Source organism: Syngnathus typhle, linkage group LG20 (genome assembly GCF_033458585.1).
Source record: "Syngnathus typhle isolate RoL2023-S1 ecotype Sweden linkage group LG20, RoL_Styp_1.0, whole genome shotgun sequence".
In the NCBI taxonomy this organism is placed as follows: Eukaryota; Metazoa; Chordata; class Actinopteri; order Syngnathiformes; family Syngnathidae; genus Syngnathus; species Syngnathus typhle.
The window spans coordinates 2,923,952-2,947,211 of NC_083757.1; the positions used below are offsets into that span (position 1 = coordinate 2,923,952).

General features: G+C 45.3%; 3 protein-coding genes and 2 long non-coding RNA genes across 17 annotated transcripts; 2 read left to right on the forward strand and 3 right to left on the reverse strand.

The window, feature by feature from the left end:
• Window positions 1-82: 82 nt before the first annotated feature.
• On the reverse strand, window positions 83-6,046 carry LOC133144339 (lamin-A-like). Of its 7 annotated transcripts, none has more exons than XM_061266950.1 (8): window positions 4,859-5,384; window positions 2,518-2,661; window positions 1,917-2,036; window positions 1,765-1,844; window positions 1,527-1,704; window positions 538-645; window positions 359-472; window positions 83-296 (listed from the first exon to the last, which is right to left on the reverse strand). In XM_061266950.1, the coding sequence occupies exons 3-8, from the start codon at window positions 2,022-2,024 to the stop codon at window positions 222-224; spliced, it is 663 nt and encodes a 220-aa protein (XP_061122934.1). In that variant the 5' UTR covers window positions 2,025-2,036; window positions 2,518-2,661; window positions 4,859-5,384; the 3' UTR covers window positions 83-221. The 7 variants fall into 7 exon arrangements, with proteins under 7 accessions (XP_061122934.1, XP_061122929.1, XP_061122930.1 ...); XM_061266946.1 differs by adding an exon at window positions 5,908-6,046 and having other exon boundaries at window positions 102-472; window positions 4,859-4,902; XM_061266948.1 differs by adding an exon at window positions 5,908-6,046 and having other exon boundaries at window positions 102-472; window positions 2,518-2,719; window positions 4,859-4,902.
• On the forward strand, window positions 3,679-14,547 carry LOC133144334 (serine/threonine-protein phosphatase 6 regulatory ankyrin repeat subunit A). 4 transcript variants are annotated; one of them, XM_061266933.1, is made up of 29 exons: window positions 3,679-3,999; window positions 6,938-7,021; window positions 7,555-7,633; window positions 8,235-8,305; window positions 8,415-8,615; window positions 8,690-8,777; window positions 8,882-9,024; window positions 9,101-9,208; window positions 9,304-9,408; window positions 9,570-9,648; window positions 9,715-9,829; window positions 9,964-10,046; window positions 10,113-10,176; window positions 10,269-10,337; window positions 10,475-10,615; window positions 10,696-10,807; window positions 10,900-10,926; window positions 11,217-11,291; window positions 11,410-11,611; window positions 11,713-11,800; window positions 11,925-12,042; window positions 12,165-12,384; window positions 12,469-12,556; window positions 12,638-12,721; window positions 12,817-12,965; window positions 13,035-13,117; window positions 13,206-13,288; window positions 13,367-13,458; window positions 13,519-14,547. In XM_061266933.1, exons 1-29 carry the CDS (start codon window positions 3,973-3,975, stop codon window positions 13,815-13,817), a joined length of 3,177 nt encoding a protein of 1,058 aa, XP_061122917.1. In that variant the 5' UTR covers window positions 3,679-3,972; the 3' UTR covers window positions 13,818-14,547. The 4 variants fall into 4 exon arrangements, with proteins under 4 accessions (XP_061122917.1, XP_061122915.1, XP_061122914.1 ...); XM_061266930.1 differs by lacking the exon at window positions 3,679-3,999 and adding an exon at window positions 6,211-6,366; XM_061266931.1 differs by having other exon boundaries at window positions 9,964-10,176.
• On the reverse strand, window positions 13,960-16,754 carry btd (biotinidase). Its single transcript, XM_061266936.1, has 6 exons — window positions 16,530-16,754; window positions 16,262-16,411; window positions 16,033-16,184; window positions 15,796-15,973; window positions 15,095-15,631; window positions 13,960-14,912 (listed from the first exon to the last, which is right to left on the reverse strand). Exons 1-6 carry the CDS (start codon window positions 16,752-16,754, stop codon window positions 14,640-14,642), a joined length of 1,515 nt encoding a protein of 504 aa, XP_061122920.1. The 3' UTR covers window positions 13,960-14,639.
• A 2,937-nt stretch (window positions 16,755-19,691) lies between these two features.
• LOC133144344 (uncharacterized) lies at window positions 19,692-21,947 on the reverse strand. Of its 4 annotated transcripts, none has more exons than XR_009710657.1 (12): window positions 21,832-21,942; window positions 21,614-21,713; window positions 21,270-21,453; window positions 21,132-21,192; window positions 20,932-20,998; window positions 20,764-20,842; window positions 20,624-20,676; window positions 20,457-20,529; window positions 20,252-20,365; window positions 20,079-20,192; window positions 19,930-20,006; window positions 19,692-19,863 (listed from the first exon to the last, which is right to left on the reverse strand). It is a non-coding gene; the product is annotated as an uncharacterized LOC133144344 (long non-coding RNA). The 4 variants fall into 4 exon arrangements; XR_009710658.1 differs by having other exon boundaries at window positions 20,448-20,529; XR_009710656.1 differs by having other exon boundaries at window positions 20,252-20,529; window positions 21,805-21,947.
• Window positions 20,993-22,630, forward strand: LOC133144345 (uncharacterized). The gene is made up of 3 exons (XR_009710659.1): window positions 20,993-21,213; window positions 21,446-21,994; window positions 22,436-22,630. It is a non-coding gene; the product is annotated as an uncharacterized LOC133144345 (long non-coding RNA).
• Window positions 22,631-23,260: the final 630 nt, after the last annotated feature.

Here is a 23,260-nt window from a genome sequence, read left to right on the forward strand (position 1 = left end):
GGTGCATACAGCAGAATGTAATTACACAGAATGAAAAAAGACAAATTCAATCATTTTTAAAGAACAACAACTTTATTTCAATTATTTCAATTAAATTTAGGTCGGAGCAGATTTTATTTAAAAAAAAAAGCCCATTTAATTGTATTGTTATAACATATTTTTATAATGTGACCACGTCAAAAGTCAAAGTCTGCTTGACACACAAAGAAACCGAAATTCCTCTATCCCGAGGTGGAAGCGAAATTTCCATCATCATCTTCCAAATGTGTGCCGGGAGATTTGCTTCTCGCCATTTCCTGGAAGAAAAACGGACGTCAAAAGAGAAATATTGCTTCTTGTCGCTTGAAAGATGTGTCACCTCTCCGTTGGCGTTCATCAAGGTAGTCTGGAACAGGCCTTCGGTTTCCCAGTCGGCCTCCGAGACTAGTTCAGAGGGAGGATTGTGGTTTCCGCCAGCACCAGCCGCCCAGATCTGATCAGCATGGTCATTGAAATATTGAGCACCTTGTATATGAGATCGTCCAGATAAAACATTACCGTGACAGTCTGGCCGGCCTTCAGGATTAATTCTGCGGGAAACTTGAATATGATGGGAGCAGAAGATCCAACCTGGCACTGCACCTGCCAGTTCCCCAAATTCTGATCCTAATAGTTGAAATTCATCTCAACAGGTTAGTCGTTACTGGAAAATGTACAAATTTCGTAAGATGTGACACATTTTTTTTTTTCTCTTGGTATGGCGCTGTGAGTGGCTGCCTCCCAGCAGTGTTCTCTCTTTTCCTCTTTATTTCCTTATTTTCTCCTTTTTCTTTCTGTCTTTTTGTCCATTCGGCGATGCTGGTGCCTTCTACCGCACCTCGGTACCTCTTCGGATCGGATATTTTATTTTATTTATTTTTTTCTTCCTGGGACCGGACCGGGATCATCGGTCGAGGCCGGCGTAACTCTACGACGGCTTCCTGCTTATCCGACCAGTGATGACCGGGTCCCTCGCATTGGCCTTGCAGCCGCAACACCTGTGGGGAGTCCGCTCCCTCGTGCTCGTCGGAACCGACGACTTTCGCCATGCTAGCCCCGTGGTGGCCATCTGCACGTCCCCCGACAGGGTGCCCGGGACGCTCCTCACACGTTTGCCTGCTTTGTGATGTTTTCACCGATTCACCACCACGGTCCATTGGGCGCCGTTGAACTGGACTGCCCTTACACCTGTCGATGGACCCCGTGGAGGCTATTTTGTGTGTTTTGGGGTGTTCTCTTGTATTGAGGGGTGCTAGGTGGCCGCTGTTGCTTTTTTTTCCTTTGTCTTTTAGCTTTGATTTGCTTTGATGGCTTTTATCTTGTGCACTTTCTGACTTTCTTTGTGGCGCCGTTGTGTGGCAGCCTTGTGAGAGCCTATTGAGTTGCGCTCATGCCATCTGTGTGTTTTTTGTATACCCACTCTGTGGTATGGATACTGCTGGGGCCTGAATTTCCCCACCCCTGGGGATCAATAAATATTCAATCAATCAATCAATCAATCCACTGACCTCATCTGCGTCATTCCAGATTCGGATATATTTGTCTTGCCGGTCAAATTTCATGGTGCCCTGCCTGCTAGCAGAGGCCTGCTGGGTGATGTCAGTATGAGCCACATCTTTGCTGGGGAAGCTCGAAGCCTCGCTGGGACGTTTTCTCTTTTTGCGGGCCGACATGGTTTGGCATGCCCTGGGGACAAACGTGGAGACATTAATTCCTATGAGAGGAAACGTGGTATGTTCTAAAGACCTTTGTTGTTGACGCTTCCGCTCCCTCTCTGTAGACAGAGCCTCCTCCAGATCTTTCATTTTTGCATCACGGTCTGCAAACTAGTGTCAACACAGACTTTTTAAACTTTTGCAGCTGAGACAGATTCTAAGGTCCAAATGATAAATGGTTACCTCTTTTTGAATGTGTTCAAGCTGGCTTTTTATCACGTTAATGGCGTCAGCCACTTTGCGATCATGACTTCTCTGGTCATCAGGAGGAGTGTTTTCTGGTGTCGCCATCTCTTCTCGCTTCTGCTGTTCCAGGAAAGACTCAGTATCATGCACGTACTGTGTGTGTGTCGTTCTATTAAAAAGTCCTCTAAACTTGGAGAGTGTGCGCGTCATTACGGCCACGATATAACAAACGTCATAGAGGTTTCTTCCACGTCAAAGTTTCCTTTGTAAATACACGTCGAAAAAAAACTAAATATTATATTAATATTAACCTCGCTCGCAGACGCGCAAATGTTTAAGAAAAAAGGTTCACTCCTTGCTTTATTAAGCCACATAAAGCTACTTTGCGGTGGCTAAGTGTCGCAAAAACGGGAATCGCAAACAACGCCTTTTATTAAACTTTTAACAGCCGCAAAGTTGTAATAAAGGTCCCGTTCAATTTCTGGCGCAGCTGGTGGCTGCTTTGGACCGCTGACTGGCAAACGCCTTCCAGCTGAACCTGACAGGAATAATAGTAGAAGGTAAAAAAGAGTTCAGGGGATATTTTCCAGCAACTTACTTAAACAGGTCCCGGTGTTTGGATTCAGTGAGGCGTAAATCCAAGACGGCGTCCTCCACTTTCATGGAACGGTCGTTGTCGATGTAGAGATCTTCCTGTGATGCGCTTGCAGTGGTTTCTGGCACCAATTACACCAATGCCTGACTGCACGTATCAAAGAAACGTACATCATAGAGGTTTCTTCGACGTCAAACAAAGATTCCTTTGTCCGGAAAAAAAAAAAAAAAAAACTCACTCAACTTTCAAGATGCTGCTAGAATATTCTAGAACAGGGGTAGGCAAACTACGGCCCGCGGGCCACATCCGGCCCACGGGACCGTTTAATCCGGCCCGCCAACCCTGAACAAATTGTATTGTATTCGGATCTCGCCTAAGAATTGCCACAACAAATTTTACTCCAGACTATGACGCACTAGCAAAAAAGGGAGACCAACAACACTGTTCCCACTGAAAATGAACGGGAGGCTCTCAAGTTTATTGTAAAAAAATGCATTTTGAATATGATTTGTACACATAGCAGGGATTGAAACTAGCGACCATTCTCATTTTCAAACAATGCAGGATGCTCAAGGACATTGATGCACCACCTATTTGCGACTAATCTTAACCTGTAAAGTTCTTAAGGCTTACTTTAAGGAGGTGTTTCCCGTTTCCTCACCTCTGTTACCAGGTGTTTGCGAGTTAAAACTCTGCTCTGATTTTCAGATACCCCTCACCGTGTTGCTGTTTTGATTACTTTATTTGGATGTATGCTTTCACCGATTCTTCAAGATGATATATTTGGTCAGAATGTTTGCCGTTTGATGTGATCCCATAAGATAAACATCTTTCATTAATCTGATATGCAGGCACTGAAGTGATGGAGATTGTTATTCATAATAACAGTGTCGTATTTTATGAGAATCACTGATAGCTAGATAGATAATATTATTTTTGCAGAGAATGATATGAGGCAAAATTGCAATGACATCCAAATGAATAGTGACGTCCCCCCCCCCCCCCCCCCAATCACAATCACGCGCACGCCTAGTCACGCTGCTCGCTAACCCGAGGTGCGCCGTGCTGCAGAACAAGTGAAGTGTCTCGTTAAACGTGCGCGCGACCCTTCAACCGTTGCAGCTGCACGGCACGCCGCAGCTCGGCTTGAGGCGAAAGGTAGGAAGGAAGGAGGCAACAGGTGTTGTGCTTGATCTGGTTCCCCCGTGAGATTTTGTTCCCCCTGCCGCGGGAGCGCGCACGCCTTTTTGGAAAGCAAAAACCGATGTCGTACGGCGTCGTACGGCGTCAGCACTACGTTGTTTTCAATAAAAACATGAAGCACAACAGGAAGGAAGTTGGGGGGCGTTTATGTGGGGTAGGGGGGCTCCGAATTCATTCAGTGTTTTCCCCGGTTAGGTTAGTCTCGAACAATTACCGGGTCGATATACAATATTGCTTTTCCATAACACTTGGGTTATGGCGGTGATGAAGATACAAGATCAGGTACTGTCACGTTATTACTGTTTTGAAATTAACCACACGTCTAGTTGTACTTTTCTTCGAAGTTCAGACCTTCTAGCTTGATTTTTATTATGCAGTGAACGCCTTCGCGCAGGCTGCTGTGAATAATACGATAATTCACGCGAATCAACTTGCTTACGCATGTTTTATTACATAAAAAATGTAGGCGTAAAAACAAATGTTCATCAGTTTAGTACACGAGCGCTAGCTTGAAAAGCTAGCGGCTAACGGTAAACAAACGAGTGAACAGATATTTACTAACAAAGGAACATTTTTACGCTAGGCTGACTGGATTGTGGCACTTCAAAATCAAAAGTTTATTTAAAATACTACAGTTATTCAGTATGCTGAATCTTTTCTTTTGTATGGATGGTTCCTTTGTCAAGGGGCATCCGTTTTTACAGTTTCACAACAAGAAGCATAAACATAGTTCCTATATGATTATGTAACTGCTTTTTGTCCCCACAACGAGTTTCAGATGTGTGTCTGTCTTGATGTGGCAGCTAAGAGTCATAGATATACCTTTATATTGTATTTGTGAAATTATTATTACCTAGTAACAGATTTTAGCACAACTTCACTTTAGTTGCGAGTAGCATCATAGATCAGATTAAAAACTTGTTCATGCGAGATGCTTGCTCCACACAGCCGGTATGTATTAAAGTGGCGGAAGATTGCATGACTAATTTCCCCATCTTCATTCTGTATTGTTCTCTGTGGTATTTACTGACAGAAAACCGGACAAAGCTGGAAATAGACATTGAAAGAACCGGAACTGACTCAGGGGTGAATGTCACTGTCACGACGGGTGGATGTTTGTCCACTAGAGGGCGCCATGTACCTGTGTCACTTTTGAGATTGTAGCCTCATGAGATGGAGCAGTTTCTGGAATTGGAGGAGAACGTGCAAAAGACAGAGAATGTTCAAAGTTTGGCAACGTTTTAAGTTGACAACAGTAATTGATTAATAAACAATAAGTAAACTTTTATCCGATAACTCCGTACAGGAATCTATTCTAAAAGTATTTGATTCCAACACATACCTGGTGTGTCTTCATCATTGTGCAATTTGCTGGAGTCCCAGCTAGGATTACATTACCCACAGTGGATGTTGGCACAGGGTCAGAGCAGAGGTCATTGTACACTATGAGCCACACGTTTTCACAGAACTCCCGTTTTGGGCTCATGTTACTGACCCCAGCTCTCTATGTTTTGCTACTTCATGTATTAGTGCCAGAGGGTGATTCCATTCCACTCATAATTTGGGCCTACTCTGTTTGTCTCATCTGCGCTCCAGCTCACTTAATGGGCTTGTGCGGTTTGGCAGGGTTGCTTCTTTCAGGATGTGTGTTGAATGTGAGGCAGAATGACGCATGCAGACAACAACACGCACAGACTGGTCTTGTTAGCTTCCCTCGCAGTCTCTCACAAAGGCTGCTTGTTCCTCTTTCCTAATGAGGAGACTTTTGAAGCGATGCCACTGATAATACACCCAAAGGGAATACCAGGACGCACAGATGCGTTGATCTGGGATTCATTAGCGCTGTTTTGCTGATTTATGCTACTTAGCGAGACTCAAAGGTGGTACTTGGAACTTAGACAGCAAAATCTGCCAATATGAATTTGGATCTTTGCTTCTGTTTACATTGTTTTATAAAGCAGCTGGCTTCCTTGCAATTGCCCTCTGCCTCTTTTTCTCCATTCGTCTTCAGGAGAGCTTTAGGTAGCTGACCAACCCCCCCTTCTCCATTCCCCACTCAGTGCCTCTCTCACCCCCTTGGCCTCATCTCCGGAAAGAGCTGGCTTCAGCAGTCTGGCTGAAAAGCGCATTGCATCCCCACGCATGCACCGACCGGTGCTCTTTTGTGAGCGTTCCCGCGAGGACCCGTACCTTTGTGTCGGCCGCTAGGCAGCGCCGTCATTCTGCCGCATGCTGCCTGCCGACACCATTACGCAGAGGAATTCCCTGCTGTCTCTGCCGCTTCTGTTTACAGCGGCAGCAAGCGAGGAGGAGAGGAGGCGTGCTGCAGAGCTTTAGGAGTGCTTGGATTTCTCCTCAGGATGTGCACTGGTTGTTTCTAAGGAAGAAGCAATGTCTTTGGGAATTGTTGGTGACCCCTGGGCACATATGTTAGCGGGAACAGTGTGTTTTTTGTGAGAGGGGGACTGCTTTATTCGTGTCGGCTGCTTCCCGATGCGGTCGGAGCGGGCTAGTCGTGTCTGTATCGTGGTGCTGGAGGAGGTGGAGGAGGACGAGCCCTCGTTTTCACCCCCGCCTCCTCAGCCCAAATCGACCCTAGACCGCAGATCTCATCATGCCCCTAGAAGGGCTGATGCCCTAGAGGACAAGGTGAGATGACCGTGTCTTTGTGGCTCCATTGCTGGCTGACTCAATTTGCAAATGTTGGTTGAGATGTCAAGTCTACTTGCGTGGCACACCTGAGTTGAAACGTGACATTAGTTATGTAAGTAGACTGACTGACTGAGCGTATTGCATAAAAATATAGTGCACTTCCGCTCATGCTAATTTTAGCAGCAGTATAATGAATCCTGGTTTGTAAAGATTATCACTAAAGCCAAGGCCATTGTAGTTCCTAAACCCAGCGTTGAAACATTGCTATGCAGCCACAATGCACTTTGAAGTAGTGTGTACTTTTAATCAACAAATGATCGCTTGTGTTAAGCATTTGAGGACCTTTCACAACCTGTCAGGTTCACATGAGGTGTGCTTCCGACAACACTGCAGCAGATGCTTCTCTGCCTCAAACAAATCTGGCTTGTGTAAACATTTGTGACCTCCCCCCTGGAATATTGTTGTGGTGCTACTCTTACACAGATGGCTGTTGTATAACGCTCACTGAAAATAATAATGCCGGTAATAACAGTCAGGAAATAACGGCCGTATGTTGTTCTTGTTGTAGCCATCCTTGCTCAGAGCCATCTTCAATTTCGACCCAGAGGAAGTTCGAGCCCTCATATTCAAGAAAGAGGATGTCAATATTCAGGTAAGTCAAGCACTGCGTTTTCTCCGCTATCTATTTGCGATAACAAATATCCTATCACTTTTTCCCCCCGAGATCTGCCTTTAAGGATATCTTATCCACCTGGTTCTGCTCTAACCTTGGTTTTCTCTCTGATGGTCAATATTGCTTGGGTCATCACAAAGGCTCTTCCTGGAGTCAGCAAGCCCCCAACACACACACACACACACACACACACACCTATTGCCGTCACATGACACTTGTTTATATCCCCACTTTGATGATTGCCCTCTGCTGCTTGAGAGGAGGGTGCTGCGGCGGGGTGGAATGATGGAGGGGAGCCACGACTAAGTGAATTGAGTGTTGACAGTGCCTTTTGTGTAGCTGGAGTTCATTTTAGACACTCGCAGAGAAACATTAGTCATGCTTACAGAGTCTAACACGATCTAATGGAGGACCATATATTAGCTCTCTATGACCAAAGTAGTAAAAAAGAAAAAGTCATCATTTTCTCTATATAATGTGCATAATGCACCTGTGTGTGTATTGCGTAACAGGATACTGAAAAGAGGACACCACTACATGCTGCAGCCTACCTGGGTGTCACTGAGATCATTGAGCTGCTCATCCTCTCAGGTAAACCACCGCAAATGCCTCATTGAAAGTCGTTCTTCCGGCAAAGCTTCAAGCATGTTGAGCTTCAGCTGCAACGCTGAGATGATCCATGAAATGCGATTAAGCCACTGAAATGACTCTTTAGCCAATCATTCTTTGGAATGTCCTGTTTTTCATCTTTTACGGTCACATGCTCCAGTGCTGTCTACTCATTGCCTTGTGACATGGTGTCACAGCAACGGGTGACGCTGCTAGTGATTTTGAAATCCTCTGAGAAAGGTCCGTCTGTACCTTCTCGGCTTTCTCTCAGTCAGCTGCACACGTGGGGGCATGGCGTCAGCATTGGCGGAGCACTAGAGCACACTCGTGCCTACGTGTGTGCTGCCCTGTTCCTCAATATTGGTCAGAGCAAGTAACAGGTGCGGTAACTTTCAGGGCTATTTTAATCTCCAGAGCCACGTCCACGTGGATCAAGGGAGTTTTAAATCCCCCGGACACCATTGGCTCAATAGACCCCACCCACTCCCAGTCATTGAACCAAACAGATCTGCCCTTTGTTTTTTTTAACATTTAAATAATTCCGATTGAACGAAGGTGCTGTAATCTGCTATTGTCTTCCAAGGAGCCAGAGTTAATGCCAAAGATAACAAATGGTTGACCCCACTTCACCGTGCGGTGGCTTCATGCAGCGAGGTAATCATTTTCTAAACACACGTTCACGTCTCCGCTTGATCAACAGCCCCACATTTCTGTCTTTGAAAAAGCATCCTCTCAATGTTCCCCGTGATCACTGTCTGCGCAGGATGCCGTGGCCGTGCTGCTGAAGCATAGCGCCGATGTCAACGCCAGGGACAAGAACTGGCAGACGCCACTTCACGTAGCGGCGGGCAACAAGGCCGTGCGCTGCGCCGAAGCGTTAGTCCCGCTGCTCAGCAATGTCAACGTGTCGGACCGGGCAGGACGCACCGCTCTGCACCACGCTGCCTTTAGTGGACACATGGAGGTTGGCTTCTCCTTCACAAGAGAGGACTTTCATATGTACGCAGTAGTGGATATTTGTTTACTTTTGGGTTCCAGATGGTGAAGTTGCTGCTGTCAAGAGGCGCGAACATCAATGCATTCGACAAGAAGGATAGGAGGGCCATTCACTGGGCTGCCTACATGGGTAAGATGATTCCAGGGTCTCTTGCTGATAACATAACACTTCCTGTTAAGTTTATCATTAACCTATTGTATGAACAAAAACAATCATTTCCGTGTGTGTTGCAGGTCACCTTGAGGTCGTTAAGTTACTGGTGAGCAGTGGAGCTGAGGTGGACTGTAAAGACAAGAAGGCCTACACCCCGCTGCATGCAGCTGCTTCCAGCGGGATGTGTGGTACTGTACACTACCTGCTGGGCTTGGGGGTCCAGGTCAGCACTTTGAGTGGTTCCCACCAAGCAATGACGCCGGAAAGAGATTAAAGTCTGCACAATGTGTTTTTCTTAGGTGAATGTCGCGAATGCCTACGGCAACACTCCACTCCACCTGGCGTGTTATAACGGCCAGGATGTGGTGGTCATTGAGCTCATCAAGGCGGGAGCTGGCGTCAACCAGGTTTGTGTGTGCGTGCGTGCGTGCGGGCATTTGTGTTCAAAAGGAAACCTGCTAAGTATGTGTTTTGAATTTGGGGATTTGTTCCTTTGCTCTAGGTCAATGAGAGGGGATTCTCTGCCCTCCATTTTGCCTCCTCCTCACGCCAAGGGGCACTGTGCCAAGAGCTACTGTTGGCCCATGGGGCCCACATCAACATGCGGGTGAGCTCCCTGCAGGCATGACATATATATTCACAGATAGCTCAGTTTTGCCATCACATTACAGGAGCAAAACCTGAGCCAACTTGGCTGATGTGCTGCAATGCTGATACTGTACTGAGGCTTCGTATTTATGTCCACAATGCTGTTGTCTATCTGTGCAGAGTAAGGATGGAAAGACGCCCCTCCACATGGCAGCTACCCATGGCAGGTTCTCCTGCTCTCAGGCCCTCATACAAAATGGTAAGCCAAATGATTGGTTGGTTGTTGTAACAGGAGCAGCGTGTCTGATGTGTTTTGTTTGTGCAGGAGCCGAGATTGATTGCGTGGACAGGGACAGAAACACCGCCCTTCACATCGCCGCACGCTACGGCCACGAGCTCATCATCACAGCGCTCGTCAAGCACAGAGCCTGCCTTGCCAAGTCAGTCATTTTACTACAGTTCAGCTACTGTGACCAAAATACAAAGAAGGATAGAGAATGTGTCCTAAAACCCAAGGTACCATGTCTGTCTTTCTGCCATCCATATCTTTCTTCTCTTTGCTTTATCACTCCAGGAAAGGTATTCACGGGATGTTCCCGCTACACATGGCAGCTCTCACCGGCTTCCCCGATGGCTGCAGGAAGCTGCTGTCCTCAGGTACATTCATGTTGACACCTTTCCAAGGCCATGGCATCACCGTAGTTGACAGCTTATTTGTCTCAGGATTTGACATTGACACTCCCGATGATTACGGACGGACCTGTCTACATGCTGCTGCAGCTGGAGGGTAAGTCCTTATTTTATCCATCTTTTTTGGAGTGCGTATGATAATAAATAAAATAATCATTTAATGGAAAGCTTTTTTTTCTAACTGTTCAGGAACTTGGAGTGCCTGAATCTGCTGCTAAACGTTGGAGCAGACTTTAACAAAAAAGACAACTATGGACGGTAAGCTAATAACCGCAGTCCGGCCTAGACATGACTGTGGTAGGAATAAAACCAAAGCTAAATGAGTGCAGAAAGGGCAGAAAAAAAATCTTAACTTGCCCACAATATAAATGACGCCATCCCCCTCACCATCACAGGACTCCACTTCATTATGCATCGGCCAACTGTAATTACCACTGTGTGTTTGCCCTGGTGGGCTCCGGGGCAAGCGTCAATGAGCTGGACCAGAGAGGCTGCGGCCCCCTGCACTACGCCGCTGCGGCCGACACCGATGCAAAGTACCATATCGAATTAACACCTCACACGTCTTCATTGCTAGACTGCTCAGTACACATTCTTATGTTTTGGATTGTCATAGATGCGTGGAATACCTTTTGAGGAACAATGCTGAGCCAGGTGTAAGGGACCAACAGGGGTACAGTGCTGTCCACTATGCATCAGCCTATGGCCGCACACTCTCACTGGAGCTGGTGTGTATCTCAGTCAGTGTGTAGAAAAAGCATCACAAGTTGAAATTATTCATTGAAATGAATATAAACTGCCTTGTTTGTGCTTTCTTTAGATGGCAAGTGAAACGCCTCTTGACGTGGTAAGAATACTTGATTGAGTTCTTGAGGGTCATGCGCATGGGCCTCTGTGAAATATCACCTTCTGTTGGACAGATGAGGAATTGCTCCAAGTGTTAACTAAAAATCAATGTCACAACAAAGGGAAGTAGGGTTGAACAAAATCTAATCAAGACTAAGCTATTTAGTTGTGGTTTTGAATGACTGGAAAAGTATATTTAATCAGTCTTCCTCCCGTGGTATAACGTTGGAATGTATTCCTGGATCTGACTTCAGTTATATTCCATTCTACCATTCTTTTTTTTTTCTTCAGCTAATGGAGTCTTCAGGAACAGACTTCCCAAGTGACTCTGAGAGCCACGGGCAAATCAGTCCGCTCCACTTGGCGGTGAGAGCAAGGATTTTTTTTTTTGGGTCGTTTGTGATCCACGATTCCGGCTCTATTGATTAATTGGCTGATACTAGTTGGCGAAAATACCAGATGATTTTTCTCTTTATTGAACCAGGCTTATCACGGACACTGCGGAGCCTTAGAAGTCCTCTTGTCCTCCATGCCAGATGTGGACGTGTGTAACCCTCAAGGCCGCACCCCTCTCAGCCTGGCCTGCTCCAGAGGTCACCAGGAGTGTGTCTCGCTGCTACTGCACCGCGGCGCCTCACCTATGGCCTTTGATTACTCCCACAAAATGACGGCTCTACATGCTGCAGGTAAAACAAACAAAGAAATGCCAATAGTTTCATCCGTGCCGTTGTATTCATTTATTCAAATGTGTTTTATTTAAATCCAATCATTATTCTGCGTGTCACAGTTATAAATGGCCACTCGGGGTGCCTGCGACTCCTCATGAGCAACAATGACCAGCACATCAATTTGGACGCACTAGATGTCAACAAGCAGTGAGTTACGAAAAGATTATTTCGTCATGCTGGCTTTCTTTTGAAAAAGATTAATGCCGACACTTTGACTAGAGTCCAAATCAACAGGCATGGTTTGTATGTATCTGTGTGTGTTAATATGAAGGACCCCGCTGATGTTGGCTGTGCTGAATGGACACACTGAGTGTGTGTATTCGCTGCTCAGTCAAGGAGCCAATGTCCAGGTCCAAGACCGCTGGGGCAGGACGGCCCTCCACCGAGGGGTGAGATAAATCACGTTAGTTGGTGTGGAATCATTCTAACATATTGCGCCGCTGCCGCTATCCTATTAGGATGTATCGCCAAAGGGCTCGTTTAACATTTGAACTTTGTTACGTCGACACAGGCGGTGACAGGCCAGGAGGAGTGTGTGGAGGCTCTCCTCCAGCGAGGGGCCAGCGCATGTGTGAAGGACATTCGCGGTCTCTCCCCTCTTCACTTGGCGTCCGCCTGTGGTCGTGTGGGCGTCCTTGGTGCTATGCTGCAGGCGCCCGGCACCTCCAATGCTCTCTTGCAGCAAACTGACAACAAAGGCTACACGCCGCTACACTGGGCCTGCTACAGCGGTCGGTACTCAAGCTCATCTAGAAGCTGAAAGCTTAACTGAAATCACATTTGAAGTTAAATCATGTTTTTTTTCTTTGTTTTAGGATGTGATGCTTGTGTAGAGTTGTTGTTAGAGCAGGAAGCCTTCCGGAAGATAAAAGGCAACACGTTCAGCCCGTTGCACTGCGCAGTGTAAGCAAATAGTATCATTGATGCTCATGAATGCCTGATGCGGTCACAGGCGCCAGTGACTGTGGGTGTTGTGTGCTTCAGTATGAACGACAACGAAGGAGTTGCTGAGATGTTAATCGATTCCCTCGGGGCAAACATCATCGACTCCACCGACTCCAAGGGCAGGTGAGAGGCACAAAGTGATGACAAATTTAGCATATGGAATGTACTTAATTGCTATTTTGGTTGTGACACCACTTACCATGTTTGCGCTGATTCAGGTCCCCGCTTCACGCTGCCGCTTTCGCAGATCGCGTCGAGTGCATTTCCCTGCTGCTCAGTCACCGAGCTCAGGCCAACATTGCGGACACGCACACACGTAGGACGCCGCTGATGATGGCAGCTCTCAACGGGCAAACCAACGCCGTCGGTCAGTGCAGGCACGATGTTCCCCTTTTTGACTTTGCGAGCTGCGTTATGTAACTGTGTCGCGTTGCAGAGGTGTTGGTGAGCAGCAGCAAGGCAGACTTTGCTCTGCAGGACATCGACAGGAACACAGCCTTACACTTGGCTTGTAGCAAGGTAACGCAATATAGTAGTCAATATAACGGTTTCCAATAAGTACGCAGTATGGCACTTTGCTAACGGTGCACCATTTTGTCTCTGTCAGGGTCATGAGACGTGTGCCTTGCTGATCCTGGAGAAGATCAGAGATAAGAATCTCATTAACTGCACCAACGCCTCTCTGCGCACGTATGTCTCTGTTAACTCACAGCAGACGTTCTTCCTCACCTTTCCACTAATTTTATCTTCTCTTACCCTTCCTCGCAGGCCACTCCACGTTGCAGCCAAAAACGGATTAACAGTTGTTGTCCAGGAACTTCTGGGCAAAGGAGCAAGTGTGCAAGCTGTGGATGAGAATGGTGAGCATCCACGTTTGAAACAAACAGTTCCTCCGTCTTCACGCCCTCGCCCGTCTTTAGGTTACACACCTGCTCTGGCCTGCGCCCCCACCCGCGACGTGGCCGACTGCCTGGCGCTCATCCTCAACTCCATGATGCCCGCCTCGCCCATGGTCACCATAGCAACTCTGCCCGTCTTTTCCCTCCCTCACACGGTCATCAACCATCACCCCGTGTCCAATCACGTGGCGAAGGGCGTGGCCTTTGACACCCTTCCTACTCTAAGGCCGGACCGCACGACGTACTGCCGACCCGAGCGCCCCCTCTCCAGCGTCACGACCGATGAAGAACTGAACGACTCGGATTCAGAGACCTACTGAGGACTGCGGCCACTCCCCGTAGCGTTGAAGGCCAGTGTGTCACTCAGGAACCTTAACAGATCACTGACACATAGAAAACACAAAAGAAGGGGGTAAATGCAAATAGAAACTAAATTCAATGAAACCATCTTTTTGATAGACCTTTAAATAATGCAATGCTTACTTTATTCGCTCACAGAAACAGTACACTACATTTCTTTGGGGAACCAGTGGCAGGCATTTGCTACCTGGTCTTTCACCAGGGATTTACCAGATGATTAATATCGCCTCTCTGATGGCAATTGTAGGAACCTTCAATACTTTCCAAACGTTTTAGTGAAGAGAATATCCGAGGACTAATGAACACAAACTTGCATATTCTAAATGGGACCAGGTGAGTGAATGACAAGCCTTGCTTTTGGGCATGTTATATTTTTAGATCTTCAGACAACTTTGACACACAGATCTTGGCGAACCACTAGAGAGGTTCCTATTGAAGCTTGTATGAATTTGAATTGAGAGGAACCGGAATGAATGCTTAGAAAAGGGAGTGCATTCAACTTCTTTTTATGAAGGATTGTTATGGAATCAGCAGCCCCAACGACTTGATGTTTGAGTGAGTATGTGCATGAGTGAGTAATTATTAAATATTGCCTTTTCAGGAATAAGCACCTTTCCTGAAGGGGATGAAGACTATTTGGTGCAATGTTTGTAAAGAAGAAGTCAAAATAAAGATATTTGTTTTTATTAACTATTCATGATTTTTTCCAAACAATTCTCATCCGACATCTCAGTTGACTGCACAGTTAATGTTTTGTTTCTTTCTGACAGACTGGCAGAGGCTCATTTGTTATCCAGTTGATAGACGCGTCCGTACAAGCATGCAGTGACCAGCCCTCCGTCCGTGTTCAAATGTTTCATGGTCACTTTTCCATCTGTGCTTCTCTCGACACGTTCTGGCTGCTCCAGGACGTAACGGCTCACCAGCACTGATGGGTACACATATTTGGTCCCGAATTCTCCCACCAGAACAAAGTCTATTTTTGTCTCCGCCTCTTCCACTTCTTGTCCGCAGGAGCTGGCTTCAGACCCAGCACAACGGACCACCGCGCATACCTGTAAACACAGTTTGGTGGGTCAAAATAAGTGTCAGACATGTTAATGCATGTGGTATGATTCCATTTTTTTTTCTTACTCAAAAGTCTTGTGTTGTAGGTAGTATAAATACACTAGTTGGTATTGTGCTATGTTATATTCTCTTTTTTTTTTTTTTTGTTAGCCCAGTTTTTGCAATGTACCTGTACAGCATATCGTCCGTTGACAGTGTGCGTTCCAGCAAAAGCTCCCAGTGCGTAGAGTTCATCACTGTCACTTTGCGGAGAACGCTGGAACTGCAGGCGGCAACAAAAAGCTCCGTCACACACCTTCAGGTTGCCTTCTGTGCCATTAAGGAGGGCAAATTTAAATGGATCATGCATCATGGTGGAGGTGAAGGTGGATGAATGGGGCATAGAGAGAGGACAGTCGTCATGGTGACAGTAGCCTGAATCTACGGCTGTCTCCTTGACTTGGCCGTATTGTGAGTGGGCACCCAACACGGGGATTCTGGCCACCAGCAAGCGGCCCTCCTCAGGGTCTCCGCTCTGCGCGTGGTGAGAGGTGGCTGCAAAAGGAGTGTAGATGCCACTTCCTGTCATGATGAGGCGGTCACTGCGAATGTTGGCGGCGAGCAGTGTGACCTGAGCGCCCAGGCTGAACGCCTGCTGAAACTGGATGGTGTCCAAGAGAGGCAGCTGGTTCATCCAGGCTGTGGGGAAGATCAGCTGACGCACACCCTGGATGATGACATTGAAGGATTAAAATGAACAAATGATGTTCCATGCTATCTAATCTTTGCAAAGGTAGGTTCTTTTTTAACATCTGGTCTATGCCACCTGATTTTGACATGCAGGGCATGTGTGGGACTTCAGCCAATCATTTAAACTAAGTGTTGTCTCACCCTCTCCAGCAGAGGGACTTTGGGCTCATAGAAGAGGATGTCAAAGCAGGTGATGAGGCCAAACCTCCCAGCAAAAGGGGTCTCAAAACTGATGATCTCAGGCCGTGGCGGTGTGTCAAAAGCTTCCTCAAAATAAAGATTTTGCTTATGGTAACGTGCCACCAGCAGTCCGTCAGACCTGTGTGAGAACATTTTGGAGTCTCTACACCGTGGATAGTACTGTTGACGTTTTCTCACCTGAAAACCACATTGGTGTTGAATTGCCAGCGTCCATTTGTGGGACAAGAAGACGCAGGGTCTGTCTGGAGGGGGCACGGTTGCGAGTCAGCCATGTTGGCCACCACGTAAAGGTTGTGGCGGCGAGCCATGCAGCTCAACTGCTGCTGAATCTGGTAAGCGCAAAACACACCTTCAAGTAAATGTCACTAAGACGTTTAATCGCATGAAAAATAACACCCTTGTGCACCTCTGTATTATTAAACCTTCCTGGTTCCGTGCATGGGTTCCACGTCTCCTCTTGGGGGTCAGGAATGGTCTCTAGGTAGCTGGAAATTGATGAACGACTAAAGTTGAAACCTTGAAGACCATCCTCTGGAAAGACAATGATCTGGGCGCCCTGATACACAAGGTACATAAACCTGTTTTATATTCAAGTCAAATATATTTGATGGATATTTTTAATTATATTTACTTAACGTTTCAAAGGGGGCTTCCACCAATATAAAATGCAGTACCTGCCGGGCAGCCAGAGCGGCTTGCTCCTCGTATACGGCCAAATTCTTGCGCATGTGATGAAGAGCATCCAGCCGAGATAGTGGGGTATGGGGGTCCGGGTTGAAAATCACGCGGTGTTCGTAGACAGCAGCGACGTATGTAGAGTCCGAAGTAACAGCCTCGGTTTGATCGAAGCCCCACGTGAACGCCAAAGCAACCCAAAGAGCCACGTCCAGTAGTAACATAGTCACTTTTTGCGAATGTATTTCACACTGGCACCGGGGCAGCCGAGCGGCCAGAAGTCCGTCCTCACGGAAACCGAAGGTTAATGTTTGAACTTGTGCATGTAATCCCGTTTTACGTTTAAATGTATCGAATAACTGTTACGTTGAAAAGCTCTCAGAGGAAGAACTCGGAACGTAACCCAGAAGTACAATATGCGGCGTCGGCAATCTTTGTGATAGGTTTACGAATGACTAAAAGTTTGACACGTACATTTATGGCTGCATGTGTGAATATAGGTTTGTTGCGTAAAATGTTTTTTATTTCTCAATCTATTTTCTTTAAATTATTTTTTTCATAATGGCATTCGTTTGTTCGTTATGAATTTGCACGATTATATATTTGCACCAGTCTGATAGGTCTTCTGTGGTATTTATAACTGTTTGTGCACATTTTAATATAATGACCTTTCTCGGGTACCGTACACCGCTTCACTGAGCACTGAGCAGGTCTTCCTTCGGGTGACTACGAGTTATGTTTTGAGTAAGTAATACCGGTTGCCGTTTATCTGTAAATGCACGTATGTACACAATTTAGGAGGATACTAAACACGAGCTTTTTCAGTTTGTTTGTTGTTATTCGTTACGTCACTGGAAGCTAGCGAGCTATCGTAAACAATATCAACAAAGGTGGCTAGCACGCCTACAAGTAGCACTCAGCTGTGTCAATCAATCGTGAATCAACGAAAGTGTTTGACTTAAATGTAGTTTTATACTTCTTCCACTCAACAGCAAATGGTTCCACGTCGGCTGCTGGTCGTCTACCTGCACATCTCACCGCCGACATTTTCTGCAAAGGTACTACATTCCCTTCTTTCTCCCTTTTGTGTAGCATTATGTGTCTGGTGACAAATGACAATAGAGGGTCAAACCATTAGGCGACGCAATATTATTTTAGAAATGATTTTTAAAAAGTACTTTGTTATTCAACTGTTGCCAAGAAAATGAAACATTTAACCGTAACGTTTGACTGCACACACGTATTGTTTTTTTGTTTTGGTTTTACTGTTATTTATCCTCAAACTATTTCGGTGGCAGTCATAATAATGCGCAGTCTCATGACGTGATGCGTATTTTTAAACACTTTTTAAAAAAAAAAATTCAAAAGACATCCGCCACATAGAAGTTGGGATGGGTGCAGTACAAAATGGCCCCAGCAGAGGGCACCCTCCCTCTACCTCTATAGTTGACCTTAGTATTAGGATTTCGGTCTGCTGATAGTTTGTCATTTTCACTTTTAAAGTGTTGAAAGTAAGAGTGTAGTCATAAGACGGCGCATTATTATAGCAGTCAAGAAAATAGTTGAAAATTAATAATGTCATGTTACGAGAGGGCGGCTCGGTGGGGCGGGTTCGATTCCACCTCCGGCCCTCCCTGTGTGGAGTTTGCATGTTCTCCCCGGGCCCGCGTGGGTTTTCTCCGGGCACTCCGGTTTCCTCCCACATCCCAAAAACATGCTTGGTAGGCCGATTGAACACTTCAAATTGTCCCTAGGTGTGAGTGCGAGTGCAAATGGTTGTTTGTCTCTGTGTGCCCTGCGATTGGCTGGCAACCGGTTCAGGGTGTCCCCCGCCTACTGCCCGATGACGGCTGGGATAGGCTCCAGCACGCCCGCGACCCCAGTGGGGACTAAGCGGTACAGAAAATGGATGGATGGATGTTACGAGAGTGAACTAACAGCCTTGGTTGACATGCACAAGGGACAGCAGCCTGCAATAGGCCCCATGATGTGAGTAGGCAATATAGTGTTGTGCTTGAGAAGCTCATGTCACATTGCACTACAAGGCGAGTGCACCCACCTCTCCTGTCACTTGTAATTGCAACAAGTGCCACCATGGGGAAGGTGAGCACATGCAAACAGCTGAAGTTGTGCCATACCTGGCACTTAGTTTTTTTCCCAATCAGAGAATTCAGCTGTTTGCATGTGCTCACCTTCCCCCTGGTGGCACTTGTGTCATTAGAAGTAAGTGACATCACAACTGAGCTTGTCAAGCACTTGAGCTGCATAACCTATCATCAATATTTTTGTGCAACTAAATTAGTTCCACGCAAACATTGACTGCTCAAATGTTTTCAAATTGGATTTCTGTCCAATAAATTAATTGTTCAACTGGAATGCAGGTCTTTGTGTTTTATGAGTAAATATGCTTCACTTATTTGATGTCTTTCATGCTAGGTGGTTACAACATTGGGACTTTTGTGTTTGAAAGCTGTCTGGTCTTGAGGTGAGAGTTGCCTTTAGTCACTTCCATGGACACAAGTATTTGATTGTTACTCTCCATCTGACATGACTCAAAGTGACAGCCATTGCATTGCTGTCACTTTGAGTCATGTGAGAGGGAGTGGAACAGTCAAAGACAAGCGTCCATGGCAGTGACTGAAGGCCAAAGCTCACCTCAAGACTGAAAACTGCCTTTGTTAACCTAAGTGCCACTTTGCCCGCCTCCTAACTCTGCCCAAATTCAGTCTGACCAATCACAGCGCAGCTCCTAATTTGCATAGCCACGCCCACTTTTGAACAGCCAATCAGAATGCAGCGTTTGCCCATCCATCCAATCAGAATGCTTCAAATTGGCCAAGCCACGCCCGCTTTTAATTCAACCTATCAGAAAACGCCTCATTTGCATATCCACGCCCACCTTTTGGCCAATCACAACCATTTATTCTCATTTGCCCTCCCACTTCTAATGAAATTGGCGAATCACGAAGCAGTATTCTCGTTTTGGTCCCACCCCTTTCTAGTATTTTTCCTCAAAAAAAAAAAAAAAATCCCAGGAAAAATTTCCAAAAAAAAGATTCCACGAAAAATTTCGGAAAAAAAAAAATCCAGGTACAAAAAATCCTAATAATCTTTAAAAAACTTTAAAATTTGTTTTTATGTTAAGAATGTGAGAGTTTAAGTGTTCTTTCAAATAAGCTTAATTTCTTTTGCAGAGTAAACAGAGTAATCAGTAATCAGTCAAACAAGTTGGATGGCAGTCTGCTTGTTGCCGTGTGGTGGTTGGCCAGTGGACAATCAGCGTGTGGACCTAAGACAAAAAGTGGTCGGTCGGCCAGTAGGATGAGTGGGGACCTAAGACAAAAAGAGATCTGTAAGTTAAAAGTTAAATCAAATAATTGTACAGACAATTTTTCTTACCAGTGGGAAAGAGTAGTTTTCTGGCACAAAGTGTTCAAGGCTGCATCAACAGGAAGCTATTCATGTTCAGTTGTTGCCTGCAGAGAAAAAGAAAAATGAACAAAAGGTGACGTTATTAGGATTGTGCAAAGTAATGTTTAAGATCATACCGTCTAAGTTTTATTTCTTCCACTCCTAACTCAGAATTGGGCTTGCAGCACCTTGTGGATGAGGAAGCACCAAGAAAACTTCAAGCGTTGTTGCAGAGACTCTTGGGACTTCACCTGGACACAACAGGCATTTGACTTTTGGAATATGTTAGCTGAAATGTGCCTTCTCTCACCAGCAGAGGACTCTTGCTCTTCTTCAGGTAGTGAGGATTCAAGAGACTTCCACCAGTCCAAAGCGAAGTAAACTTGAAGCTTCCGGCGAGTAGCATTTCACCTTGTTGATCCACCTGTAAATAGTTTGCAAATCCAGGTCCAGAAAATGAAAGCCCTGCCAGTTTGGCTTTAGCCACTGGTGCTTCTACTCTGGACCTAGTTTACCAGCCAACAGAGTAGAAGCACATGTGGCTAAAGTCAAACTGTGGCAGGGCTTTCCAATTTGTGGACCTGGACTCTGAAATGAAAAGGAACAGCCACAATGACTCCGTCCGTGTTGGTTGACTTTATTTTTAACTGTAGAGTTGTGCTGAAGCGGTTAGCACTCTAACCTCACACGACCAACAGCAGGCCAAGCTCCTGAAAGACTCGACAGGACGGACACCTGCACACAAACGAGGGAAACAACCAAGCGTCAATTTTCTAAGTTTATTTGAATGCCAGTACTGAAAACAGAGGCAGCTTTGAGGACCTTTTTGGAGAATGTCTTTGCCTAGCAGGTGGAGGATCATGTTGACCAAGTCCCAGACAGCTGTCTTACTGGAACTGAACTGCATCGAGAGAGGAACAAGGCAAGCAATCTTTTTTTTTTTTTTTTTTTTAAATTAAACATTTAATTTCATTAGCAACAGGTTCAAACCTTGGAGATGAGCTTTTTCTTCACCGGGGAAGATCCATGCGGCAAGAACCTGGTCCTTTGGCATCACCTAGTGGACAAAAGCAGGAAGACACGCTAAATGACTTCAGTGTACCTGTTGCCACTTGAATCGTGATTGTGTCACCTGCTGGAGTAAACTTGGCAAACATTTGTGCATGGCTGAATGTGCGCGTGTGTCTCACCAGTGATGAAAGCAGGACAGCCAGCGCTGGACTTTTCTCCAACCACCCACAGCTTGCTGGCCTGAAAGACACGGTAAAAAAAGTAGGTATTCTAACTTTCTGACAGCCTTGTGAGCTGGTTTGGCTTAGCTATGCTACATTTGGTGGGCATGTTGAGTAAGAGAAGACTTGCAAATGCCTCATGAAGCCACGCCAATGACAGCCATTTTGGAGCCTGCAGACAAAGAAAAAGAAAATTACTATTTAATAACTAATATTTAATATAAAAACCGAAATTCTGCCATTTTGTAGTCAATCTTGTCCTTGTGTTGCAGATCCAGGCCTGTGGACAGAAAAGAGATAAGCATTAACTTTTGTATCCACTTTGAAACGTTCAGGCTCAATTTGAAGACTCTCACCTGCAGACAAAAGACAATTAAAACGCATGTGCATTATTATGCATTTCTTTCATTGTTTGAACGTGAATTGTTTTGTCTACTTACCTTGAGCTAACAGCACCGGCGTCCAGATGACAAATAAGTGCTTTTTGGTGCAATTTATGGCGTCCATTGCCTTCCAAAATTTAGCTTGCATCTTAGCACGCTGTGAGCAAGCCAAAAAGAGAAACTGCACGTTAAAAGTGAGCAAAAGCAGTTAGGTCTTAAAAGCAAGCAAGAAAGTCATTTGTACTTACCTTGATTCCAAGAAAGAGAATACTCACATAATCGAAGTTTTAGATGAGCTGGTGGAAATGCGTGCAGAGCTGCAGGTGGCGGAGGACTCCGTCAGAGGCGGCGTGCAAGACTGACTGCTTCGTTTGCCCGACTTTTATAGTGTTCCGGCGATGACGTCATTGAAGAAAAAAAAATGGAAGTAGATAAAAAGTGAGCACAAGTTTAATGGAGGGGAAAAAAGCGAATCCAATTGTCACCATGCTGGGCTCGAACCCGCATTTCGTTTTCAATAGACAGCGTCGTAAACCACTCGACCACCGCCTGTGATGTCAAGGACTATTCGTTTGTCGTATTTACTAACTTTTATGGTTGGTAATGGCACGGAGTCGAAGTTATATAGAAAGAAACCGAATTATTTGTTGAGTTACAAGTGGTTGACCGGGTTAAGCTTTTGCCTGGTGTCCGGGAGACTCGAGTTCGATTCTCACACCTTAAAATTTCTAAATGTTGACTAGAGCGGGAATCGAACTGTGATCTCCCGTATACTAGGCAAAGTATTTAACCACTCGTCTATCCTGCCATGAAAATTTTGGGATTTTATTTGTGTACTTCAAGTATATCTCCGAACTAATAGGCTTATGTTCCCTATAGAACTTGTGATGATGTTCCAACTTCAAGAGAGAGCACGGACTACCACGATCTACGCGATAGAATACAAGGAGAGAGTTTGTCAACTTTGGTACACTTTATTTGTGATAAAACAAATACATCCATGGACACAAGCAAAAATGTTTATTTCAATGATTTCTTCTTTTAGTAATAAAGATGATTTGTTGACAAGGAGAACTCCGCTTGAAGGCTGATAGTTTGTCTGACTGGCTTTGGAACCTGCAACACATAACCAACCATCAATAGCAAATTTAATGTTGATATCAACAGTGATATCACTTCAAAACATATCATATTGATTGACAGCCCTTATTAGTGTTAGTATTGACACTAAAAATAATACGGAATCGTTACAAATAAATTACTTTATCAATTCTGTATCAATTTGGATGTCATATCAATTTTGAAATCGATACCAGCTTAAAAGGGGCTTTTGATACGGAATCGATATCACACTTAAGAAATTGATACATATTGTTGTAGAAATAATATCGATACCGTATCACTTTTGTTAACGATACCATCTTAAAACGCCATGTTGATACGGAATTGTTGTTGTTTTGGTATCAACATCTAAACTGATACATCATCGATATCCTAGGAAATTGTCAGTGACGATTTCATATCAATTTTGGTGTCAATACCAATTTTAAAAGGGTTATAATCCTTAGTATTGACATCAAAATTGATAAGGAATTTCAATGTCTTAAAGTGATATAGCCAGTATCAAGTAATATTGATACGGAATCGACATCACCACATATCAATACTGTATCAGTTTAGATGTTGATACCAAACCTTATCTTG